This window comes from Primulina huaijiensis, chromosome 1 (assembly GCF_012295235.1).
Source record: "Primulina huaijiensis isolate GDHJ02 chromosome 1, ASM1229523v2, whole genome shotgun sequence".
NCBI classification, from domain to species: Eukaryota; Viridiplantae; Streptophyta; class Magnoliopsida; order Lamiales; family Gesneriaceae; genus Primulina; species Primulina huaijiensis.
This window is the reverse complement of record NC_133306.1, coordinates 2,478,705-2,499,078: the sequence shown is the minus strand read 5'-3', so window position 1 is coordinate 2,499,078 and position 20,374 is coordinate 2,478,705. Positions and strand designations below refer to the sequence as shown.

Below are 20,374 nucleotides of genomic sequence, written 5' to 3'. Positions count from 1 at the left end.
ATTCACAAAAATTGACTAAGAAACGTAAATAAATAATTTTTTTACATAAAATTTAGAAAATAAAAAATAATATGAATTAATGTCCAAATCTATCTAAGATGGACAATGAATTACAAAAAAACCCTTGAAAAGACATATTAATTTAATTTGCTAACATAAATGAACAAGGAAATGTAAAATAATAATTTTTTTGGCATAAAATTTAGGAAATAAAGAGAAATGTGTATTAATGTCCAAATTCATTTAAGATGAACAATGAATTACAAAAAACCCCTTTTGATAACCTAATAATTTAATTGACCAACTTAAATGAACAAGGACATATAAGGAAATTCACAATTGAAGTGGTATATTTATATGTATATTAGATTTAAAGGAAAATAAATCTTTATAACTAGAAAAAGACACTAAAAGTCATATTAATTTGCATATTGTAATTATTTTTATTAAAATATAATTGTTTCATACTATGCTGGCCGATGTGATTTACCCAAAAAAGACTAGTAAGATTTAAATGCAAATTTCTAAAAATCTGATGACATTTCAATGAAATGGTCAAAATACTATTAGACCTGCAAAAATCATCAAAATTGGAAGATGACGTGTCTTTTCCCCATTGGCGCAACACACGTGGCAAGATAACTAAAATTAACACAGCCGAAATCATGTCCCAATTTCATTTGGGAGCTACCAACAGAAGCAAGCCAACAAATACGATTCATAAATCGATATTGATTCAGTTGTTACTGTTTTCTGCAGTGGAGCTGATTGCAAATGGCGTTTATGGATTGTACGGGCCTTCGTCCCCCGTTCTTCAGTTGAACCCAAACAATTTCCAATCCAAGGTCTAGAGTATGCTCTGATTCACGCGTGCTTTGTTGTGTCTGGAATTGTGTGTTTGTGATATTGTGATGATATGACAGCTTAGTCGACTTCAGTATTTTGGGGGGATTTCGTTTATGTCGATGGAATTAAGGAGTTTGGACTTCAGAGTGAAGGGTTTTGTGATGGATTTTGGAATTCTTCATTTGTGGTTCTTTTCGACGAAATGTGATTAAAATGACGGATCATATGAGAAATTGAAGGATTTAAATTCCTCTGGAACAATTTGCTTGAAATTCTTTACCGTTTCAGAACCAAAGGTTGACAAGCGGTTTGATCCGAAATCGCGGATGATTTGATCAGTCAACTGCTTGTCATTTTTCATTCCCATTTACGATTTGTTGTTGATTTTTGCTCAGTCACTTCAAAATCCCATTTTTAGGTCTTTTTTACTCAGTTTTTCTATCACGTGGAGTCTCGACCAGCGACCTCGTGTTTTAAACTTTCACAAATTCTTGGTATAAATGTAATGCAGGTTGTAAATTCAAATCGTATTGTCTTGGTTGAGTTCTTCGCACCTTGGTGTGGTCATTGTCAACAATTGACACCAACTTGGGAGAAGGCGGCTAGTGTCCTGAAAGGTGTAGCAACTGTGGCCGCTCTGGATGCCGATGCTCACAAGCCACTTGCTCAGGTACCTTCTTGTTGAGTGTGATGGTCTTTATGCTAGTGGCTTATTTAAAGAACTTCAGCTAACGAGGAACTATATTTCTCCTTGTCAGCAAAGGTTGATTTTTAAAAATAGAAAAAGTTGAGTATATCCGTCTATTAAGGAGCATGTCAATTGCACAATTTGTGCGTCAGGTAAAATATGTCATGTTACTTCTAAACCATGCCAATTATATTTGTAGTGCTAGGCTATGAAGCAATGGAGACCAAATTTTGTTATTTTCCAACTTGCTATCTGACTCATGATGGTTCTGGCCGAATAAGCTACACGATTTTGTTGCTGTTTTTGTCTCTATGAAACTTCTTTTGTTTTTTTTTCTCCAGGTTTTTACCTGAGTTATGTTCTGCTAACTATGTTAATTTTCTCCTCCCTTGATTGCTGATTATTATATTGTGATCTCACTAAATCAACATAAATTAGCCTGGTTTTCTCTGATGTTGCGATCTTTCATCCTTTCCATGTTCTGAAGGAATATGGAATTAGAGGTTTTCCAAATATAAAGGTCTTTGCCCCGGGGAAACCCCCTGTAGATTACCAAGGAGCTCGGGATGTCAAGTCCATTGCGGAATTTGCACTGCAACAGGTAAAGTGACTCTTGTAACTACTCATGATTTTATTATTAATTTTTGTATTTATTGATCTCTTCCATTTTTCCCTTTTACTGGAAGCAGTATAATGCTATCAGCATGGAAGAATCCATAGGGAAAATATCATGCATCTTTTTTTCTCCTCCACGGCCACCTGCTATTTGAACTAAATTTTCAAGATAATCATATAATTTTTCAGGTGTCAAGGTTTTGTGATATTTTTGTGATATTCTATTTTAATACAGATCAAAGCGCTTTTGAAGGAACGCCTGGATGGGAAGTCAACAGGGGGATCAAGTCAAAAGTCAGAACCCAGTGAGTCAGTCGAACTGAATTCACGTAATTTTGACGAATTGGTACTTAAAAGCAAAGAACTATGGATTGTGGAGTTCTTTGCCCCTTGGTAAGTCAATCCATTTAAGTTGGTAGGTTGATTGGCTATGTGGAATGCCTGCCATTACAGTACACGCTTGACTGGGCAATAAACTAAATTGCTATAGCTATGTGCTGTATCATATTGGAGTATGTTCCTTGTCATTTATTTTACAATGATGTTCTCACCCGTGTGGTCAAAATTAATTACTATTTTACTGTTATGAATATTTTGAGTTAAAACTTTTTGGCTTTTGATCCATTCTCTTACAATGAGGTGCGGACACTGCAAGAAGCTTGCTCCCGAGTGGAAGAAAGCAGCCAGGAATCTCAAGGCCCAGGTGAAATTGGGTCATGTGGACTGTGATGCAGATAAGGTAAGTTTCAAGACGCTACTCAATAGCGATATTGTTTCTCATGTTCTTTTTCATATTTAAGTTAAAGATAATCACAACGTTGTTGATTGCCGCATGTGCCTTTCCGTATTTAGGTTAAAGGTAATCGCAATGTTGTTGATTATGCTCCGCTCCCTATATTGGCCATTGACTATATCTAGGTTTTACATTTTCAAAATCTGGAATTTGTGATTAGTAGATTATCTATCCAAAGGTTTGGATTTTGGAATGGTAAACTTTGGTCAAATTTTACTGGGGTGATCGTAATTTCAGTATTGTAGTTCAAGATCTCTATCTATTTTCAAATTACAAGAAGCGGCAGTTAAAAGCTAGAAGCATAAATCATTGAACATGACAAGCACATGCAATCAAAATAACAAGTAGAAAATGAATTTTTATACATTCACTCCTTAACCTGTAGCAATTGAAATTAGTTCACATATGAATTTAAGTCACATCAAACATTACACGTGCCTGTGAAATACATCGTTAAGCCCACCAATCCATTTGGCATTAATGAATTTAATATCTGGCTGGCACTTGAATGTTATGGTTTGCTTTGTATATCATTAATATCAACTATAAGTTAGTGAAACACTGAAGCTGGTTATCCTTAATCATCACTGCTGTCAATGTACTTGTACAGTTGTACATTTGTGCTCATTCGTTAGGCATCGTCGATCCTTGTAATATAGGGACTATGATAAAGACAACTCAATTTTGACTTGCACTTTAATGTTACAGTCATTAAGCAGCACATCTCTAACCCGTAAGAGTTTCCAGTCTTTGATGGGCAGATATAACGTACAAGGATTTCCAACAATCTTGGTGTTTGGTGCTGACAAAGACAGTCCCTTCCCATATGAAGGTGCAAGATCAGCCCCAGCAATTGAATCATTTGCCTTGGAGCAGCTGGAAGCAAATGCTGCTCCTCTTGAAGTGACTGAATTGATTAGTCTGGTTATATATCTTTTTGTCCCTAAACATTTTCCTTTTTTGCACTCTTTTGCGGTTCATGCTACTCAAAGAACTTCAGTATTATCCTCTTTAGGATGTTATGGAAGAGAAATGTGGCACGGCTGCCATCTGCTTTGTTGCCTTCCTCCCTGACATACTGGATTCCAAAGCTGAGGGTAGAAATAAGTACCTTGATCTTTTGTTGTCAGTCGCAGAGAAATTTAGAAAGAGCCCTTACAGGCAAGAAAAAAAATACCTTTCTATGTTTTATTTAAGAATGCATGAAAAGTATATTTAAAACTTGTAGCTTATTGCAAACTTAACCAAGACTAGCGTTTTCACCGATGCTGCAGTTATGTTTGGGCTGCTTCCGGTAAGCAGCCAGATCTTGAGAAGCATGTTGGAGTTGGTGGCTACGGATATCCACCTATGGTAGCCCTGAATCTAAAGAAGAAAGTATATGCTCCACTGAAAAGTGCATTCGAGCCTGACCATATTATGTAAGCATTTTTTGAATCTAACCCCTTCCTCGCTCCTGTGAATTGGGTTTATGTTCTTTCATTTTCTCAGAGAGTTTGTCAAAGAAGCGGGAAGTGGTGGAAAGGGCAATCTGCCTATGCAAGTTGACCCGACGATTGTGAAGACTGAAGCATGGGATGGCAAAGATGTGGAAGTTATTGAAGAAGATGAATTCTCCCTCGAAGAACTGATGGGAACTGAGGATTAAATACAGTGCTCACTGCATACAGAGGAAGTACGATTTTGATAAAAAGCTGCTTGGTGATGTGAAATGTAATGTATTGCACTTGCTGTGAGTCAGTCCGCGAATTGCCATTAAAAACTTGGAGACTTTCAGTTATAGAACACTTTTTCCTCTAAAAAAGGGAAAGTTCCTGTACTCCCTTCCAAAGCAACTGGACCACAATATATATATGGGGACACACACAAACATCGTACTAGCTAAAACAAATATTAGAATCTGATTTTTATGAATAACCTTTGTTCAGCGAACTTGTATGGTTTTCCAACTCTAGCAAAGCTGTAGCCTTGGGAGGCCCGTGTAATTTAGACATATTTTCGGTGATACAAACGCAACTTTTCCTCGTATTAATAAGTAGAACTAAGTAATACAAAACCATCAACCTCATTCCATCCGACGTCCCATGTTAAGCAACCAAGAAGTCGAGGGTTTATCATGCGTTTCACCATTTTTTGTTCAGAGTCAAATCAAGCACTTTCTGACCATTAATTATAAAACAATTAACAAAACGGTAAGCTACAGACCAGTAGAGTGCAGATTAGTCAATCACAGCCTCCACAGTCCACACCTAATCCAACCCCACAAATTCTTTCTAAACGTAAGAAAAAAAACAGGTATAAAATTCCTGAAAATGGATCATAGTTTTACCTTATTCTATGTGGAAAACTGTGCCTCACTTTGTCAAAGCAATAATCTAATAGTAACTCTTCTAACAAATTGTACTTGAGCAAAAGATAAGAAATAGAGGAGTCACGACTCACGCTAATTAGCACTCAGATTCAACTGCTGTACGAAGCCAGGTAAAACTCATATATTTGTTTGCTACAGCAACATATACATCTACATAGCCTTTTCTATTGTGTCCCTATACTCTGACATTTGAATTTTCGATTCGGAATAAGCATTCTTTTCTCAACGGTGAATCTGTAAAGATGGCTCTAATGAAATCTTCCACCTGCAATTGAGAAGAGCTGGTCAATGACAATGAGTTGTCGACATGATTCTTCACATACAAAAGGAGACAGGATGCTACTTTATCAATTTCCCCCAAAATTAAATCGATTTACATTCGTTGTTCATTTCATTGTCACATTTTTCTACTTGTAAAACCTCTAATTTTACATGGTAGAGATTTCTATTTCTGAAAATTGCCGCAATTGGGAAATTCTAAAGATATTTACATGCACCTCTTAAACTTTTCATACCTCTGATACCGTGAAACTGCAATCAGCTAATTCACCACTCTCCCAAGCCATGGTAATTGACTTCAAAGGCATGTCCAAAAGTTCTAATGAAATTGGATACATCGTACAAATAAGGTCCCCGAGCAAAAGATAATCAATTATTCCTAAGAGTGAGATTAAAATAGCAAAATGATACCTGCCAATTTCCGCAACTTCCGCACAGAGAGTACAAAATCATCAAGGTTGTCTCTTTGGGACTCAAGTGACTTCCCTCTTTGGTCAACAGCCAATAAGGACTCCAGTAAAGATGAAAGATGCTCAAACAGCAAATGGATCAATCCCTGAAGCTGTGTTAAAGAAGGGGAGAGAAGAAACATTAACTTATAACACCTGGCAACTAAAGTTTCCACAAACTATTATTTTTTGCACCTGCAGTGTTTCTTCTGCTGCCATATCATCTAGAAGGAGTATCTCTTTAGCAATCTTCAAAAAGACCGCCTTTAGAATCATAATCATACTTTTTTCATAAACTGAAGGAAGCATCAGAGGCTCCCAGATGATGTGTACTTTCTCAATTATGAAAGAAACCTGATAAAGTATCAGTTAACATCTCATCCTTGTAACTTTAAACAGGAAGCAAAAAGAAAAGAAAGATAACCAGGGGGATAGAAGAACCATCAACTCTTGATTATACCTGGTCAATACAAAACTTGGCAGACTCAAATTGTTTCATCTGGTGTGTATTATGGAATCCATTAGTTCCATCAATGGCCTAGAACATCCACGAAGTTGCAGACTAAGCAGATTAAAAAATCTACCATTGCAAATATGCACACAACCAAGCTAATAAATAAATATCTATGCAATTTTAATGTTTTTGACAGCTGACCTGCTTTAAGTTATGCATAACAAGTTGAATTTGTCTCTGTAAAACATCTTCCGCCAAAAGTTGAAATCTTGGAGCCAAATCAACAAATACAGCAACTTCCTTCACAGAACTAGGAAAGTATGGACGATACTGCATAATTAGAGTAAGACAAGAGGTGACTGTATATTACACAAATATAAAACTCTAACAGAAAATAATAAAGAATCCTGATGCCATGCCGTTCAACTAGTTATGTTCGGCAATTTCCAAACTACTTTAATTTTTTAATCATCAACCAAGCAAAGGTATTTCATTAAGGAATAGAACTTGGAAACTAGATTTTGGTTGCCACCAACAAAAAAGATCACAGTGGAACTCCTTGCAAATTAATTAACAGCAAGCATGAAATCTTATCATAATTCCAATACATCAAATGCCAATCTTCGGGCAAATAGCATTTAGACCCTCGTGAAAACCCAAAAAAAACCCATAATCCATTATAGAAAATCAATGGTATTTAAAAACCTAATAGATTTTAAAATCTCACAAATTTGCCCAATTCGCTAAGAGTTTTAAGTTTGATTTTTCAAAAGACCATTGATCATACATAGGGGGTTTCATGTTTTTTTTTTAAGTTTTCACAAGAGTGCTCAATGCAATTTGCCCGTCAATCTTCTGATCGAAAATGATTATTGTGAAGGCATTTCAAAACGTGAAGACAGTTTATGTTACTATAGAAACAAAAACAACTAATTAAGGCAAAAGTGAAGTGAGAAGTTTGGAATAATTTATCGCACCCTTTATTTCAATTTGGAGTTCCCACAATAACAAAAAATTGTTGAACCAGACACAAGAAGCATCCAAGGCTATGGCACCTCATCTTAAAAAATGCTGCAGGTTTGCAACTTGCTGTGCCTTTAACAATTAGCTATAACATGATACATTTCATCTCTGACATGACAAGAATAAATTTAAAGACACAAAAGAGTCAATCTCTTATTTATATCATTCAGCATTCTGATATTTGGTTCATCACATCAGTAATATTAAAGAAACGTAATTACAGAAGAACACTGATGCATACCTCGAAAGCAAGTCCAAGAATCTCCTGAGATAGGTAAAGACAATCATTGTGAATGAGAACAGCAGCCTGGTTTATGGAATCAAGCTGCCTTTCGAGCTTCAGAAATCCCACCAAAAAAAAAAAATTTGCTGTTAATTGTCAATGATGGAATAGCACAACGTAACAAAATCTAGCAAACAAGAAATACAAAAATGCCTTGTGCACCAACCTTCACTGGAACGATAGCTTCATAAAGAACCAGAGCATTTCTCGCGGTCTGATAAAATTCCAAACCCACTTTTGGAGGTAACAAGCAAACATTCTGCATAACAAATCTAAATCACAATCACGTATTTCAGCTTATGTGTGTGAGTGTCTGCGTAGAAAAATCAAATAATGACAAAACTAGATACCAGGGTCAGGTCCCACGTGAGAAAAGAAACCACACACACACACACAAACCTAGGAGATCTAATATTTTCTTGCACGAAGCTGACCTTAAGTGTTTGGTGCACAAGATCCATCAGTTCTTTAGCTGCTTCCGACACCACACATTTCTCAGATGAGAACAGTAACACAACATGATTACTGAAAGCCCCAGCAATTTCTTCCTTATTCAACCCTGATATTTTTGTTATATAGTCCTGTAGGGAAATAAGCTAGCTGAGTGAGGGGACAAGATGGAGAGCAAGAAAGATTTCAATTGTGAACTCACTTGAGAAAGGCTGAAAGTAGATTGCAAAAGCATGTTCCTAGCCTTGGCCAAAATCTGAACTTTTTTTCTTGATGCAAAGTGGACCTCAATATTGTTGGTAAATTTGCTCAGCTTCTCGTCTTTGACATCAGATGGAGAAATGAACAGAAGTTCCTTTAAAGCTGACTCAAAACCAGTTGTAAGTTTCATAATCTCTTGAAACTCGCCCAGATTGGAGGGGTCATCTGGTACAACCTGAACTCGAGAAATGTTGAAAGGTAACATGATTATAGAGTGTCTGAAATTAATAGCGCTCAAAGAGAAAATGGTTGTTTTATTTTAGATGAAAGGAAATTACATAAGCACAAACAGATTCTAACTTTACTAGCCTAGCATGGATAGACTAATTCTAGCAGCTCCAACATACATCACAGTATTAGCAAAGGAACACAGTTAAATTAAGCTAAAGTGTAATGAAAACAAAACATGTTTGGACTTTTCTTTCCAACAAGATAGCAATCACGTCTGGTTGATAACTTAAGACCATCTTTAGTCTTTGCCGATTCAAACAAAGTGTCTTATTGTTACAAGTAGCAACCACATCGATGGTATAATTCTAATGGTGGTTGGTTATGACTTATGAAGCAGACAATCCAGGACACATAAACATAAATTATCAGTGTGTAGTGAACATTACAATTCTACGGTTGGCTGGTTGTGAAGTAGATAACCCCATGCAGAGACTGAGAATGATATTGAAACTCAAAGTATTGGCATTACAAACCAGCACATAATACAGGCAATGGTAATAAAAGAGGAATCTCATTCCAAAAGAAATAGAAATACACAAAGAAAGTAAATCAAATAACTTGGAGAAATAAATAACCGGCTCCTTGGCAATCCAGCAAAAATATCAACTTAAAGACTCCTTATACTTGAACACTGTGACCTTCACAACTATTCTATCACTTAGAGCACGATATTGAAACTATTCTCCTTCAAAGATTGATTATGTTACTAAAAAAGATAACAGTGTCAGATAAAAACAAGTAAACATCACTAGTAATGGTGATAAGTAGGTATCTAATTCCTAATAAAAACAAATACTCTCACCATTCAGGAACAGATATCAACTTCATAACTTCTCATGCTAAAACTGCCATTATGTTGAAAACAATTATCTTGCCTTTTGTCCTCAATTCAATCCCCTCGGAAAGGGTCTTAGCAATTTTTAGAAATCAGGCGGGTTTTTTCTGCTACTACGAAATTAATTGCTAGCCGTTTGATGTATTGTGTGAGGGCCCGTTATCCTAATCACAATTTATTAACATGCAATCATGATTAATCAGTAAACAACGGAAAATAGAGTTAAAAATTTGCGTTTGGGCCTATAAAAATTTAGGACATACCAGAAAATCAAATATTCAAAATAAATAACACATGCCCTTAATAAACACAACAACATAAACATGTGACAGCCAGACACAATCATGATATATACGAATCAAAATATCATAGAGCCGACAAGGCTCGATCATACCATAATACAATCATCCAAATATATACATATAGTATCTGGGAGACAGCAACACCACGCAGTACCTAAATACAAATGAGCTCACTCTCAAGGAGCTCTGGTACTTCCCGAGGCTTTCTCTTGAGTTCCTGAGGTCGAACCACCTGTACCACATGTCATGTCCACAGATAAAAGACACGACAGCCCCCTCTCGGGGGTCAGAAACCTCAGTATGAGACATCAAGAAACCACGATATATGACATAGAAATGCAATGATGCTGTCATGCATGAATGCAATGCATGTATAGGTGCAAGATATCAAGAATCAAATTATCGATATCAACAATCATACATATATGCTCGAGCTAGTCCACGACTCAGCGGGCCGTGCCTGGGATACGGCCCAGCCTTGAAGCCAGCAACTACCTAAGCCGGACCGAATCAAGGTAGCCAAACATCTCCAGGACACCATATCATATCATACATATATAACGAATCTCAACCGAAATATAAATGGATCTGAATAACAGATAGGCTCAATATGATATGTTCAGTGGTATTGATGTGTCTAACTAAAATAAAATGCGTGTGAACAAAAGAAATATTTTATTTTATTTTGCACATCAATTACCAACTGATAATATGCGAGTCAGCATATAATATCACATAAATCAATAAATAGCAAATAAATCATACACAGGATCATCATATGCCTCTGTCAGACATCATGAAAATAACTGTTATCTAATTACCTCAACTAATTTACGAGTAACTTAAATCCTCAAGAAAGTCCTGGAAATGCCAACTCAGACAAATCACCTGAATATTAATTTAAATGGTCCTATTATCATATAAAAATTCCACAATCATTTACCTTCACTAAAAAATCCAATTTCAACTATTTAGTCATTTTAAATTCCGAAAATTCTAATATTCGACTAAAATACCTAAAATCAATTATTTCTATTTTAATTTGTCGCAAAATATTCTTTTTAGCTTTAAATGACACTAAAATAATATTCATTCGACTGCGATAAATTATAGGTTCACCAGATTATACTTCCAACTCGCACAATTCCGGAACCTACAACAATAACACAATAATTAATTAATAATGATTCAATATTTGAGTCGAAATTAAATTAAATTCACATAGACAACAATTCGCACCGATACAGCTTGTACTTCCAATAACAGTGGCTAAAATCGAGCCTAATCCGAAGCTAATCGGCAACAGGCGGCAAACTCGCCGGAGAAGATAACCGGAATTACGCAGAAAAACAGGGGGTTCTCAAAAATTAGCAAAAGTGGTACCAAACGAAAGCTTACGACATAAGGAACAAAACCCCTCAATCAANATATTCATATTATATGTGTGTGTTTATCTTTTCTTCTTTTTGGATTCAAAACTTGACCTGGTCTATTTTATTTTAACTCATGTGTGCTATAAAATTTAGATATGCATTTTGTATGTACCGATATTTTCTAATACATATTTTAAACACACTAATTAATTATTTGACTTAATTATTTTAAATCCTCAATTTAAAATAATTAATCTTAATTATCAACAAAAAACATATGATTAAATCGCGTCATTTCATTTAATCACAAGTAGGCTGGGCCGTGACAGTTGGTATCAGAGCGTAGACTGAGATACGCCCGTACTAGAGTTACTACACTCGAGTTTAGGCACAAGAGATTTGTGCGCATGTGTTTGATTATTTGAAATTATTTGCTCTTGCCTGAATTGAATTACATGTTAGTATATTAGAGATATGACATTTAGATTATACATTTGAGTTTTATTTTGGTGCTTTGGATTATATTGAGGTTATTGAATATGTTGGAAATTTAACCTTAAATTCTGTAGAACGGCAACTAGAGGAAATAAAGGGAAAGCAAAAGAAGTGGCTCAGGAGTCCGGGGCACAGAATATCGGAGGAAATGACAGAGTTCCTCGAGGTAGGCGCGGGCGTCCTGCTGCAGGGGTAGCCGCTAAAGCTGATGAAGAGGTAGAACAGTTGGTGCACAGTGTTGATGAAATGGAATTGGTTGTAGCTTGATTTCAAAACATGCATCCCGCGAAATTCTTTGGGAATGAAGGAAGTGATCGAGCAGAAAGATGGCTGAAACACATGGAATTCCTGTTTAACACAGTACATTATGATTATGATAGAAGGTTAACTATGGTAGTTCTCCAATTACGGGATCGTGCACAACGTTGGTGGGAGGCTACTACAAATGTATTGCAGCAAACAGGTAGTCAGATCATTTGGGAGGTGTTTCGTGCTAAATTTCTCCAAGAATATGCTCCACCGTCCTACTATTCAGCCAGAAAATCGGAATTTCATCGACTAGTTCAGGGCAATATGTCTGTTGAAGAATATGCTCGACAATTTTATGCTCTTCTCACTTATGTACCACATGTGGCTATCAGTGAAAAAGGAAAAATTTCAGAATTTTTGGAAAGACTGGACTTTCAAATACATGTTATGGTTATGGCTGGGTCGCCTACAACTTATGCAGAAGCTGTGGACAAGGCGATTGGAATTGAGGCTGGATTGAAAAGGGGAAGACAACCACAGGCTCCACAAATGCCTAGGATCTCGATCATATACAATAGATACTGGAACTCCATGCAATCAAATAACATTATCCATATATGATCGTGCCATTTTATTATAAGCATAAGTACGATTGTATGGAATAAAGTGTGCTGATTTGGACAATCTATCGACTATAACCCAGATAGCATCACAACCTCTGTTTGATATGGGCAAGTGAGTCACGAAGTCCATTGCAATATGTTCCCAGTTCCATTGTGGTATTTCTAAATTCTATAACATACCACCAGGTTTCATTCTCTCGGCTTTAACTTGTTGACATGTCAAACATCTCGCTACAAATTCAGAAATATCTATTTTCATTGCATCCCACCTAGTTTAAGATCAAGAATTGGATATCGGGATTCGCGTGTTTTCATTTGCCTTGAAGCATAGGCAATAACTTTTCCATGTTGCATTAAAACACATCCCAAACCTCTTGACGATGCATCAGTACAAACCACAAATCCACCTGATCCAGATGGCAATGCCAACACTGGTGTTGTTGTCAGCTTCTCTTTCAATGTAAGAAAACTCTTTTCACATTCATCTGACCAAATACATCTTGCATCTTTCTTGGTCAGTTGGGTAATAGGTCGGGCAATCTGAGAAAATCCTTGAATGAATCATCAGTAATACCCAGCTAATCCCATAAAACTTCGAATCTCCGGTATATTGGTTGGTCTAGCCCGATTCAAGACTGCTTCAACTTTACTCGGATCTACAGATATACCTTGGGCTGATATCACGTGATCCAAAAATATCACGCTATCCATCCAAAATTCACACTTCGATAATTTAGCATACAATTGAGAATCTCGAAACGTTTGAAGAACCAATCGTAAATGCTCTTTATGTTCCCGCTTTGATCTCGAATACACCAGTATATCACCAATAAAGACAACAACAAACTTATCTAGAAAATTTCTGAATACTCTATTCATCAAATCCATAAACACTGCTGGTGCATTTGTTAAACCAAACGGTATTACTAGGAATTCATAATGCATATATCTAGTTCTAAAAGTTGTTTTAAGAACATCTTCTTCTCTAACCCGAAGTTGATGGTATCCTGATCAAATATCAATATTCCAATAAACAGAATTTCTTTGAAGCTGATCAAACAAGTCATCAATTCTAGGCAGATGGTATTTATTTTTAACAGTGACTCGATTGAGTTGCCTATAATCAATGCACATTCTCATGGAACCATCTTTCTTCTTTACGAACAGTACAGGTGTTCCCCTGGGTGACATACTAGGGCGTATATAACATTTTTCGAGTAAATACTGTAACTGCTCTTTCAATTCTTTCAGTATGGCCTAAATCGTACTACACAATGAAAACAATCTACAGTGGCTCGATAACTGGACAGTGTGTCCATACCAATGATACAATCAAAATCATGCATCGGTGATACAATCAAGTTTGTGATCATACTGCTATCATCGAAATGCAACACACAATCTAACACAATTTGCCCAGATGGAATAAATTGACCAGCTGGCGTAGACACAGATACAGTTTCATGAAATGGTGTAGTCCAAAGTTCATATTCATCAACATAATCGGATGCAATGAATGAATGAGATGCTCCAGTATCAAATAAAACTCGTGCAATATGATCGTAAATAAGGCAAGTACTTGCGATCACCCCGCCTAGAGCCTCTCTAGCCTGATCCTCAGTCAAAGCATACACTCGGGCTTGTTGGGGACCCTAAAAAAACTGTGGCACATTACCCCTGACCTGTGGGTAACTAGACTGCTGGTAGGACGGTGCAGGAGTAAATGTTCGCCGAGCTGAGCCACCTGGAAAAATACCTCTGGCATAAGGCAACTGCTGTGGCTGCATTTGTCCTTGTGCACGGCTCGGACAAACTCTGGCATAATGCCCTGGCTGACCACAACTATGACATGAACCATGTACTCCACTACACTGTGCAGTAAGATGTCTGCCCCCACATCGATCACAGAAAATAATAGGGTACTGTTCACATGTCGTACTTTGTGAACTGCTCGAACTAGAGGAGCTAGACTGATATTTCTTTTTAAATTGTTTTCCTTTTGGTTTGAATTGTTTTTGTTTTTGTTTCTGCTGTTGGTATGACTGTTGAGATGGAAAATATGGTGTACCTGCTGAAAAATATAAACCACCACTAGGCATTTATGGAACCTGTGGTTGTCTTCCCCTTTTCAATCCAGCCTCAATTCCAATCGCCTTGTCCACAGCTTCTGCATAAGTTGTAGGCGACCCAGCCATAACCATAGCATGTATTTGAAAGTCCAGTCCGTCCAAAAATTTTGAAAGTTTTCCTTTTTCACTGATAGCCACATGTGGTACATAAGTGAGAAGAGCATAAAATTGTCGAGCATATTCTTCAACAGACATATTGCCCTGAACTAGTCGATAAAAATTCCGATTCTATGGCTGAATAGCAGGACGGTGGAGCATATTCTTGGAGAAAATTAGCACGAAACACCTCCCTAGTCTTCTGACTGCCTGTTTGCTGCAATACATCTGTAGTAGCCTCCCACCAACGTTGTGCACGATCCCGTAATTGGAGAACTACCTTAGTTAACCTTCTATCATAATCATAATGTACTGTGTTAAACAGGAATTCCATGTGTTTCAGCTATCTTTCTGCTCGATCACTTCCTTCATTCCCAAAGAATTTCGCGGGATGCATGTTCTGAAAATTCCTTTTCATCAACTCTGTGCACCAACTGTTCTACCTCTGCATCAGCTTTAGCGGCTACCCCTGCAGCAGGACGCCCGCGCCTATATCGAGGAACTCTGTCATTTCCTCCGATATTCTGTGATCCGGACTCCTGAGCCACTTCTTTTCCTTTCCCTTTATTTCATCTAGTTGCCGTTCTACAGAATTTAAGGTTAAATTCCCAAAATATTTAATAACCTCAATATAATCCAAAGCATCGAAATAAAACTCAAATGTATAATCTACATGTCATATCTCTAAGATACTAACATGTAATTCATTCCAAGCAAGAGCAAATAATTTCAAATAATCAAACACATGCACACAAATCTCTTGTGTCTAAACTCAAGTGTACTAACTCTAGTACGAGCGTATCCCAGTCTACGCTTTGATACCAACTGTCACGGCCCAGCCCACTTGTGATTAAACGTAATGGCCCGATTTAATCATATGTTATTTGGTGATAATTAAGATTAATTATTTTAAATTGAGGAATTTAAAAATAATTAAGCCAAATAATTAATTAGTGTGTTTAAAATATGTATTAGAAAATATCGGTTTATAGACGATATTAAAATGCATATCTAAATTTTATAGCACACATGAGTTGGAATAAAATAAACCGGGTCAAGTTTCGAACCCCAAAAGAAGAAAAGATCAACACACATATAATATGAATATAAATAAATAAATATATATAAATATATAATAATAATAATAATCATCATCATCATCATCCGAACCACTTTCTCTCTCCCGGTACAAAATCTTCAAACTGCCGCTTCCCATTCGACAGCCGATTGTGGCCGCACCGGTGATAAAAAAAATTAAAGAAAATACATATTTGGAAAGCCCATGATGAGAGCTATCCATTGATACCACTTTTTCTAGGTGAAATCATGATTTCTGAAAACCCGTCGAAAAACGCCGCCTCTTTCACCGCTGAAATCGCCGTCTTCCGCCGCTCAAAAGTAAAAATTAATTGAGGGGTTTTGTTCCTTATGTCGTAAGCTTTCTTTTGGTACCATTTTTGCAAATTTTCGAGAACCCCCTATTTTTCTGCATAATTCCGTTTATCTTCTCCGGCGAGTTTGCCGCCTGTTGCCGATTAGCTTCGGTATAGGCTCGATTTTAGCCACTGTTATTGGAAGTACAAGCTGTATCGGTGCGAATTGTTGTCTATGTGAATTTAATTTAATTTCGACTCAAATATTGCATCATTATTAATTAATTATTGGGTTATTGTTGTAGGTTCCGGAATTGTGCACGTTGGAGGTATAATCTGGTGAACTTAGAATTTATCACAGTCGATTGAATATTAATTTAGTGTCATTTAAAGCTAAAAAGAATATTTTGCGATTAAATTAAAATAGAAATAATTGATTTTAGGTATTTTAGTCGAATATTGGAATATTAGGAATTTAAAATGCCTAAATAATTGAAATTGGATTTTTTAGTGAATTTAAATGGTTGTGGAATTTTTATATGATAATAAGACCATTTAAATTAATATTCAGGTAATTTGTCTGAGTTGACATTTCCAAGACTTTCTTGAGGATTTAAGTTACTGGTAAATTAGTTGAGGTACGTAGAGATCAGTTATTTTCATCATGTCTGACAGAGACATCTGATGATCCTGTGTATGATTTATTTGCTATTTGTTGATTTATGTGATATTATATTGTGACTCGCATATTATCAATTGATAATTGATGTGCAAAATAAAATAAAATATTTCTTTTGTTCACACGCATTTTATTTAGTTAGACACATCAATACCACTGAACATATCATATTGAGCTTATCTGTTATTGAGATCCATTTATATTTCGTTTGAGATTCGTTATATATGTATGATATGATATGGTGTCCTGGAGATGTTTGGCTACCTTGATTCGGTCCTGCTTAGGTAGTTGCTGGCTTCGAGGCTGAGCCATATCCCAGGCACGGTCCGCTGAGTCGTGGACTAACTCGAGCATATATGTATGATTGTTGATATCGATCATTTGATTCTTGATATCTTGCACCTATACATGCATTGCATTCATGCATGACAGCATCATTGCATTTCTATGTCATATATCGTGGTTTCTTAATGTCTCGTACTGAGGTTTCTGACCCCCGAGAGGGGGCTGTCGTGTCTTTTATTTGTGGACATGACATGTGGTACAGGTGGTTCGACCTCAGGCGCTCGAGAGGAAGCCTCGGGAAATACCAGAGCTCCTTGAGAGTAAACTCAGCTGTATTTAGGTACTGCGTGGTGTTGTTGTCTCCCAGATACTATATGTATATATTTGGATAATTGTATTATGGTATGATCGAGCCTGATCGGCTCTATGATATTTTGATTCGTACATGTCATGATTGTGTATGGCTAGCACATGTTTATGTTGTGTTTAATGAGGGCATATGTTATTTATTTTGAGTATTTGATTTTCTGGTATGTCCTATTTATGGGAAGTTATGCCGAAATTTTTATAGGCCCAAACGCAAATTTTTATCTCACTTTTCCGTTGTTTACTGATTAATCATGATTGCATATTAATAAATTGTGATTAGGATAACGGGCCCTCACAGTTGGTATCAGAGCCAGTGTGTGTGGACGACGCACGTTGTGATGCGTTTTAAAACCATGAGGCCTCAGGCCAAAGCGGACAATATCACAAGTGGGCTGGCCGTGACATAATGAGTGTTTTAAAAAATTTAGAAAGTTCATTCTTCCTTGACTTAAGCTTGTGATTGGTACTTCCAGAAGGATAAAGAGATTTTCAGCTTGTCGTGCCCCGTCCCTCGCAATTCCTCCAAACAACTAACTTCTATAAAACAAAAATATCCAGAATATTTATAACAAACCTTGGAAAGGAAATTTGAAATTATCTGATCGGACATCCTTGGCCAGGTCAATCTTCCAAAAGAGCGCATCCAAGAACCATTTTGAAAGCACAAGAATTTGTTGATGAATTTAAGGATTTGTACAATGTTAGAGTACATAGCTTCACCATTTCTCAGTGACTGAATGAAGATTGTATGGATGCACACAACAAAAGTGAATTTCAAAACTATTAGCAGATGTTCCTTTCAATGAAGTCTGTCAGTAAAATAGATTTCATAATATCTGTAAACATTAATCATGACTACAAAAGTAGCAAACGTGCCTCAGGATTAGAAGAAGGGACGATTTTCAGTACTGCCTCTGGGATTCGGTCCAAGTCTTGATCTGTATCTTCTATTAATGAAGGAGTAGCCCTGGCACTCACTACAGGAGTGATAGTATGTTTAATAATCAAATCTGCGACTTTTGCGAGGCCATAATCCAGAATGTCAGCTGCCTACAAAAACAACTCGCATGCTGAAACATCTCTAATAAATGTCAATTAGAAAGGAAACTGTTAATGCTTCCAGAATCTAAATGAGGTTTGAATTAGAACACAATTAAAAGTAAACTCACATCCATCGCCTCTAATATCGTATAAAGCTCGAGCTCATCAATCCCATTCACAGATGCCCGACTCTTAATATGAACTGTGTTAGCTTCCTGCTCAAATCTCACAGAATTCTCCACAAACCTCAAAAGCAGATCTTGAATCTACATTCAAATCAATTCCCATAAAGAACAATCTATATAATTCAGTAATTACTATATATTACTCACAATGGTCCCAATATCTGCACTAGAATTCCATCAAATTATAAAACTAGTAAATATGTGGAAAGACAAGTACAGCACCTACTCATTAAGCACCACACTCAATCCACTTAGTAATAAGAGAATCTCAATTAAGTCAGAATTAAGGCCGTCACAGAACAATCACCCATCACATAGACTCTTTCAATATCTAATTTGGATTGCCTTGACAAAGTCCACATATTCTCTGAATAACTGCAAACTTCAACGGAAGAATTTGTAGTTGCGATCGAAGGCTTCAGTTCATTCATACTAAAAATCCATTTTATTGAAAAAGAAAGGGACGAAACTTTTACCTCTTCAAAACAGTCAGTCCAGTGCTTCCTGAGAATCCCATACACCAAGGGCTCGCCTTCGACGACATCGTTTCTACTCACCCCGAGCAACAGTTTCAACTCCCTTAACCCCTCCGCGGCCTCAACCACCCTACCACTCTCGACATTATTCCTAACAACACCTAACTTTTGGTCTAATTCCAAAACAACCCCAACAAGCTCCAAACTTTCCCGCTTTTCCACCAATTCTCGCCTCTTCTCCACTATCTCTCCGATAATCTTCCCCACGTCGGACTCAATTGGCTGATCAGATATAAGATTGAGCAGGGTAATCACTTGAGAAGAGAGATTCTCGGACCTTGAAACGACGTCCGAGCACTGGGAGAAGAGGGAGGCAAAGTCAGCCTGGTGGGAGAGGAGGTAAGCTTGAACCGTTGATTTGATTCTGAGTGAGTGCGCATCAAGCCTGGAGATGAGGAGGCGGAGATCAGGCGCCGAAATGGGGGAATTCGGGGAGTCCGATGATGATAAAAGATCACGCACGTCGATGGTGTTGTATAAAACATCCATCACAAGAGTCCAAATGCGTTCGATTATTTTCACATTACAATGAATCTCCCTTCCGCCGCTCGCGAATGGAGGGAGGAGTCCACCGCCGGCGTGTTGTAGACAAAAAGACCGGGATGGAGGAGAAAATGGTCAACCAAAACAAATTAGGCCACTTACGATGACAGAGTATATAATATTATATATTACATATAAATAATATATTTTTAGTTTTCAAATAATTAATTTAATTGTGATTTTTTACATCTAAAATAATATATAAATAATTTAAAAAGTTACTTATCCAACTTAATGAAAAACACTTAAAATTATTAATTTCGGATAAGAAACCAGTATGAATAAAGAAAATGATCATATTGAAAATGAATGATTTACTATCGACGAGAGATCTATCACAAAAAGTCGTAACATTTTGTTTGTCTTTATGTTTTTAAGCCATATTTTTTGTCTTATGAGAGTTACATTAAATAAATGGAAAAACTCTAGACAGACTGAATGTAAATAGTCAAAAACTTGTGTGAGACGGTCTCACGAGTCGTATTTGTGAGACGGATCTTTTATTTGGGTCATCCATA

The 20,374-nt window shown here is 36.7% G+C and overlaps 2 protein-coding genes and 2 long non-coding RNA genes across 5 annotated transcripts; 2 read left to right on the top strand and 2 right to left on the bottom strand.

Annotated features, from left to right (window-relative positions):
• Positions 1–627: 627 nt before the first annotated feature.
• Positions 628–4,773, top strand: LOC140976439 (protein disulfide isomerase-like 2-3). The gene is made up of 9 exons (XM_073440595.1): positions 628–845; positions 1,358–1,516; positions 2,022–2,135; positions 2,385–2,542; positions 2,789–2,888; positions 3,690–3,866; positions 3,958–4,103; positions 4,217–4,363; positions 4,434–4,773. Exons 1-9 carry the CDS (start codon positions 666–668, stop codon positions 4,588–4,590), a joined length of 1,338 nt encoding a protein of 445 aa, XP_073296696.1. The 5' UTR covers positions 628–665; the 3' UTR covers positions 4,591–4,773.
• A 555-nt stretch (positions 4,774–5,328) lies between these two features.
• Positions 5,329–19,949, bottom strand: LOC140976430 (centromere/kinetochore protein zw10 homolog). 2 transcript variants are annotated; one of them, XM_073440574.1, is made up of 14 exons: positions 19,254–19,949; positions 18,721–18,858; positions 18,411–18,601; positions 18,126–18,276; positions 8,454–8,687; positions 8,236–8,382; positions 7,968–8,060; positions 7,760–7,855; positions 6,697–6,825; positions 6,502–6,579; positions 6,237–6,395; positions 6,004–6,154; positions 5,829–5,911; positions 5,329–5,578 (listed from the first exon to the last, which is right to left on the bottom strand). In XM_073440574.1, exons 1-14 carry the CDS (start codon positions 19,800–19,802, stop codon positions 5,489–5,491), a joined length of 2,289 nt encoding a protein of 762 aa, XP_073296675.1. In that variant the 5' UTR covers positions 19,803–19,949; the 3' UTR covers positions 5,329–5,488. The 2 variants fall into 2 exon arrangements, with proteins under 2 accessions (XP_073296675.1, XP_073296684.1); XM_073440583.1 differs by having other exon boundaries at positions 18,126–18,284; positions 18,428–18,601.
• On the bottom strand, positions 10,145–11,300 carry LOC140976449 (uncharacterized). The gene is made up of 3 exons (XR_012175220.1): positions 11,120–11,300; positions 11,010–11,033; positions 10,145–10,768 (listed from the first exon to the last, which is right to left on the bottom strand). It is a non-coding gene; the product is annotated as an uncharacterized lncRNA (long non-coding RNA).
• On the top strand, positions 16,043–17,620 carry LOC140976455 (uncharacterized). The gene is made up of 3 exons (XR_012175221.1): positions 16,043–16,547; positions 16,790–16,856; positions 17,445–17,620. It is a non-coding gene; the product is annotated as an uncharacterized lncRNA (long non-coding RNA).
• Positions 19,950–20,374: the final 425 nt, after the last annotated feature.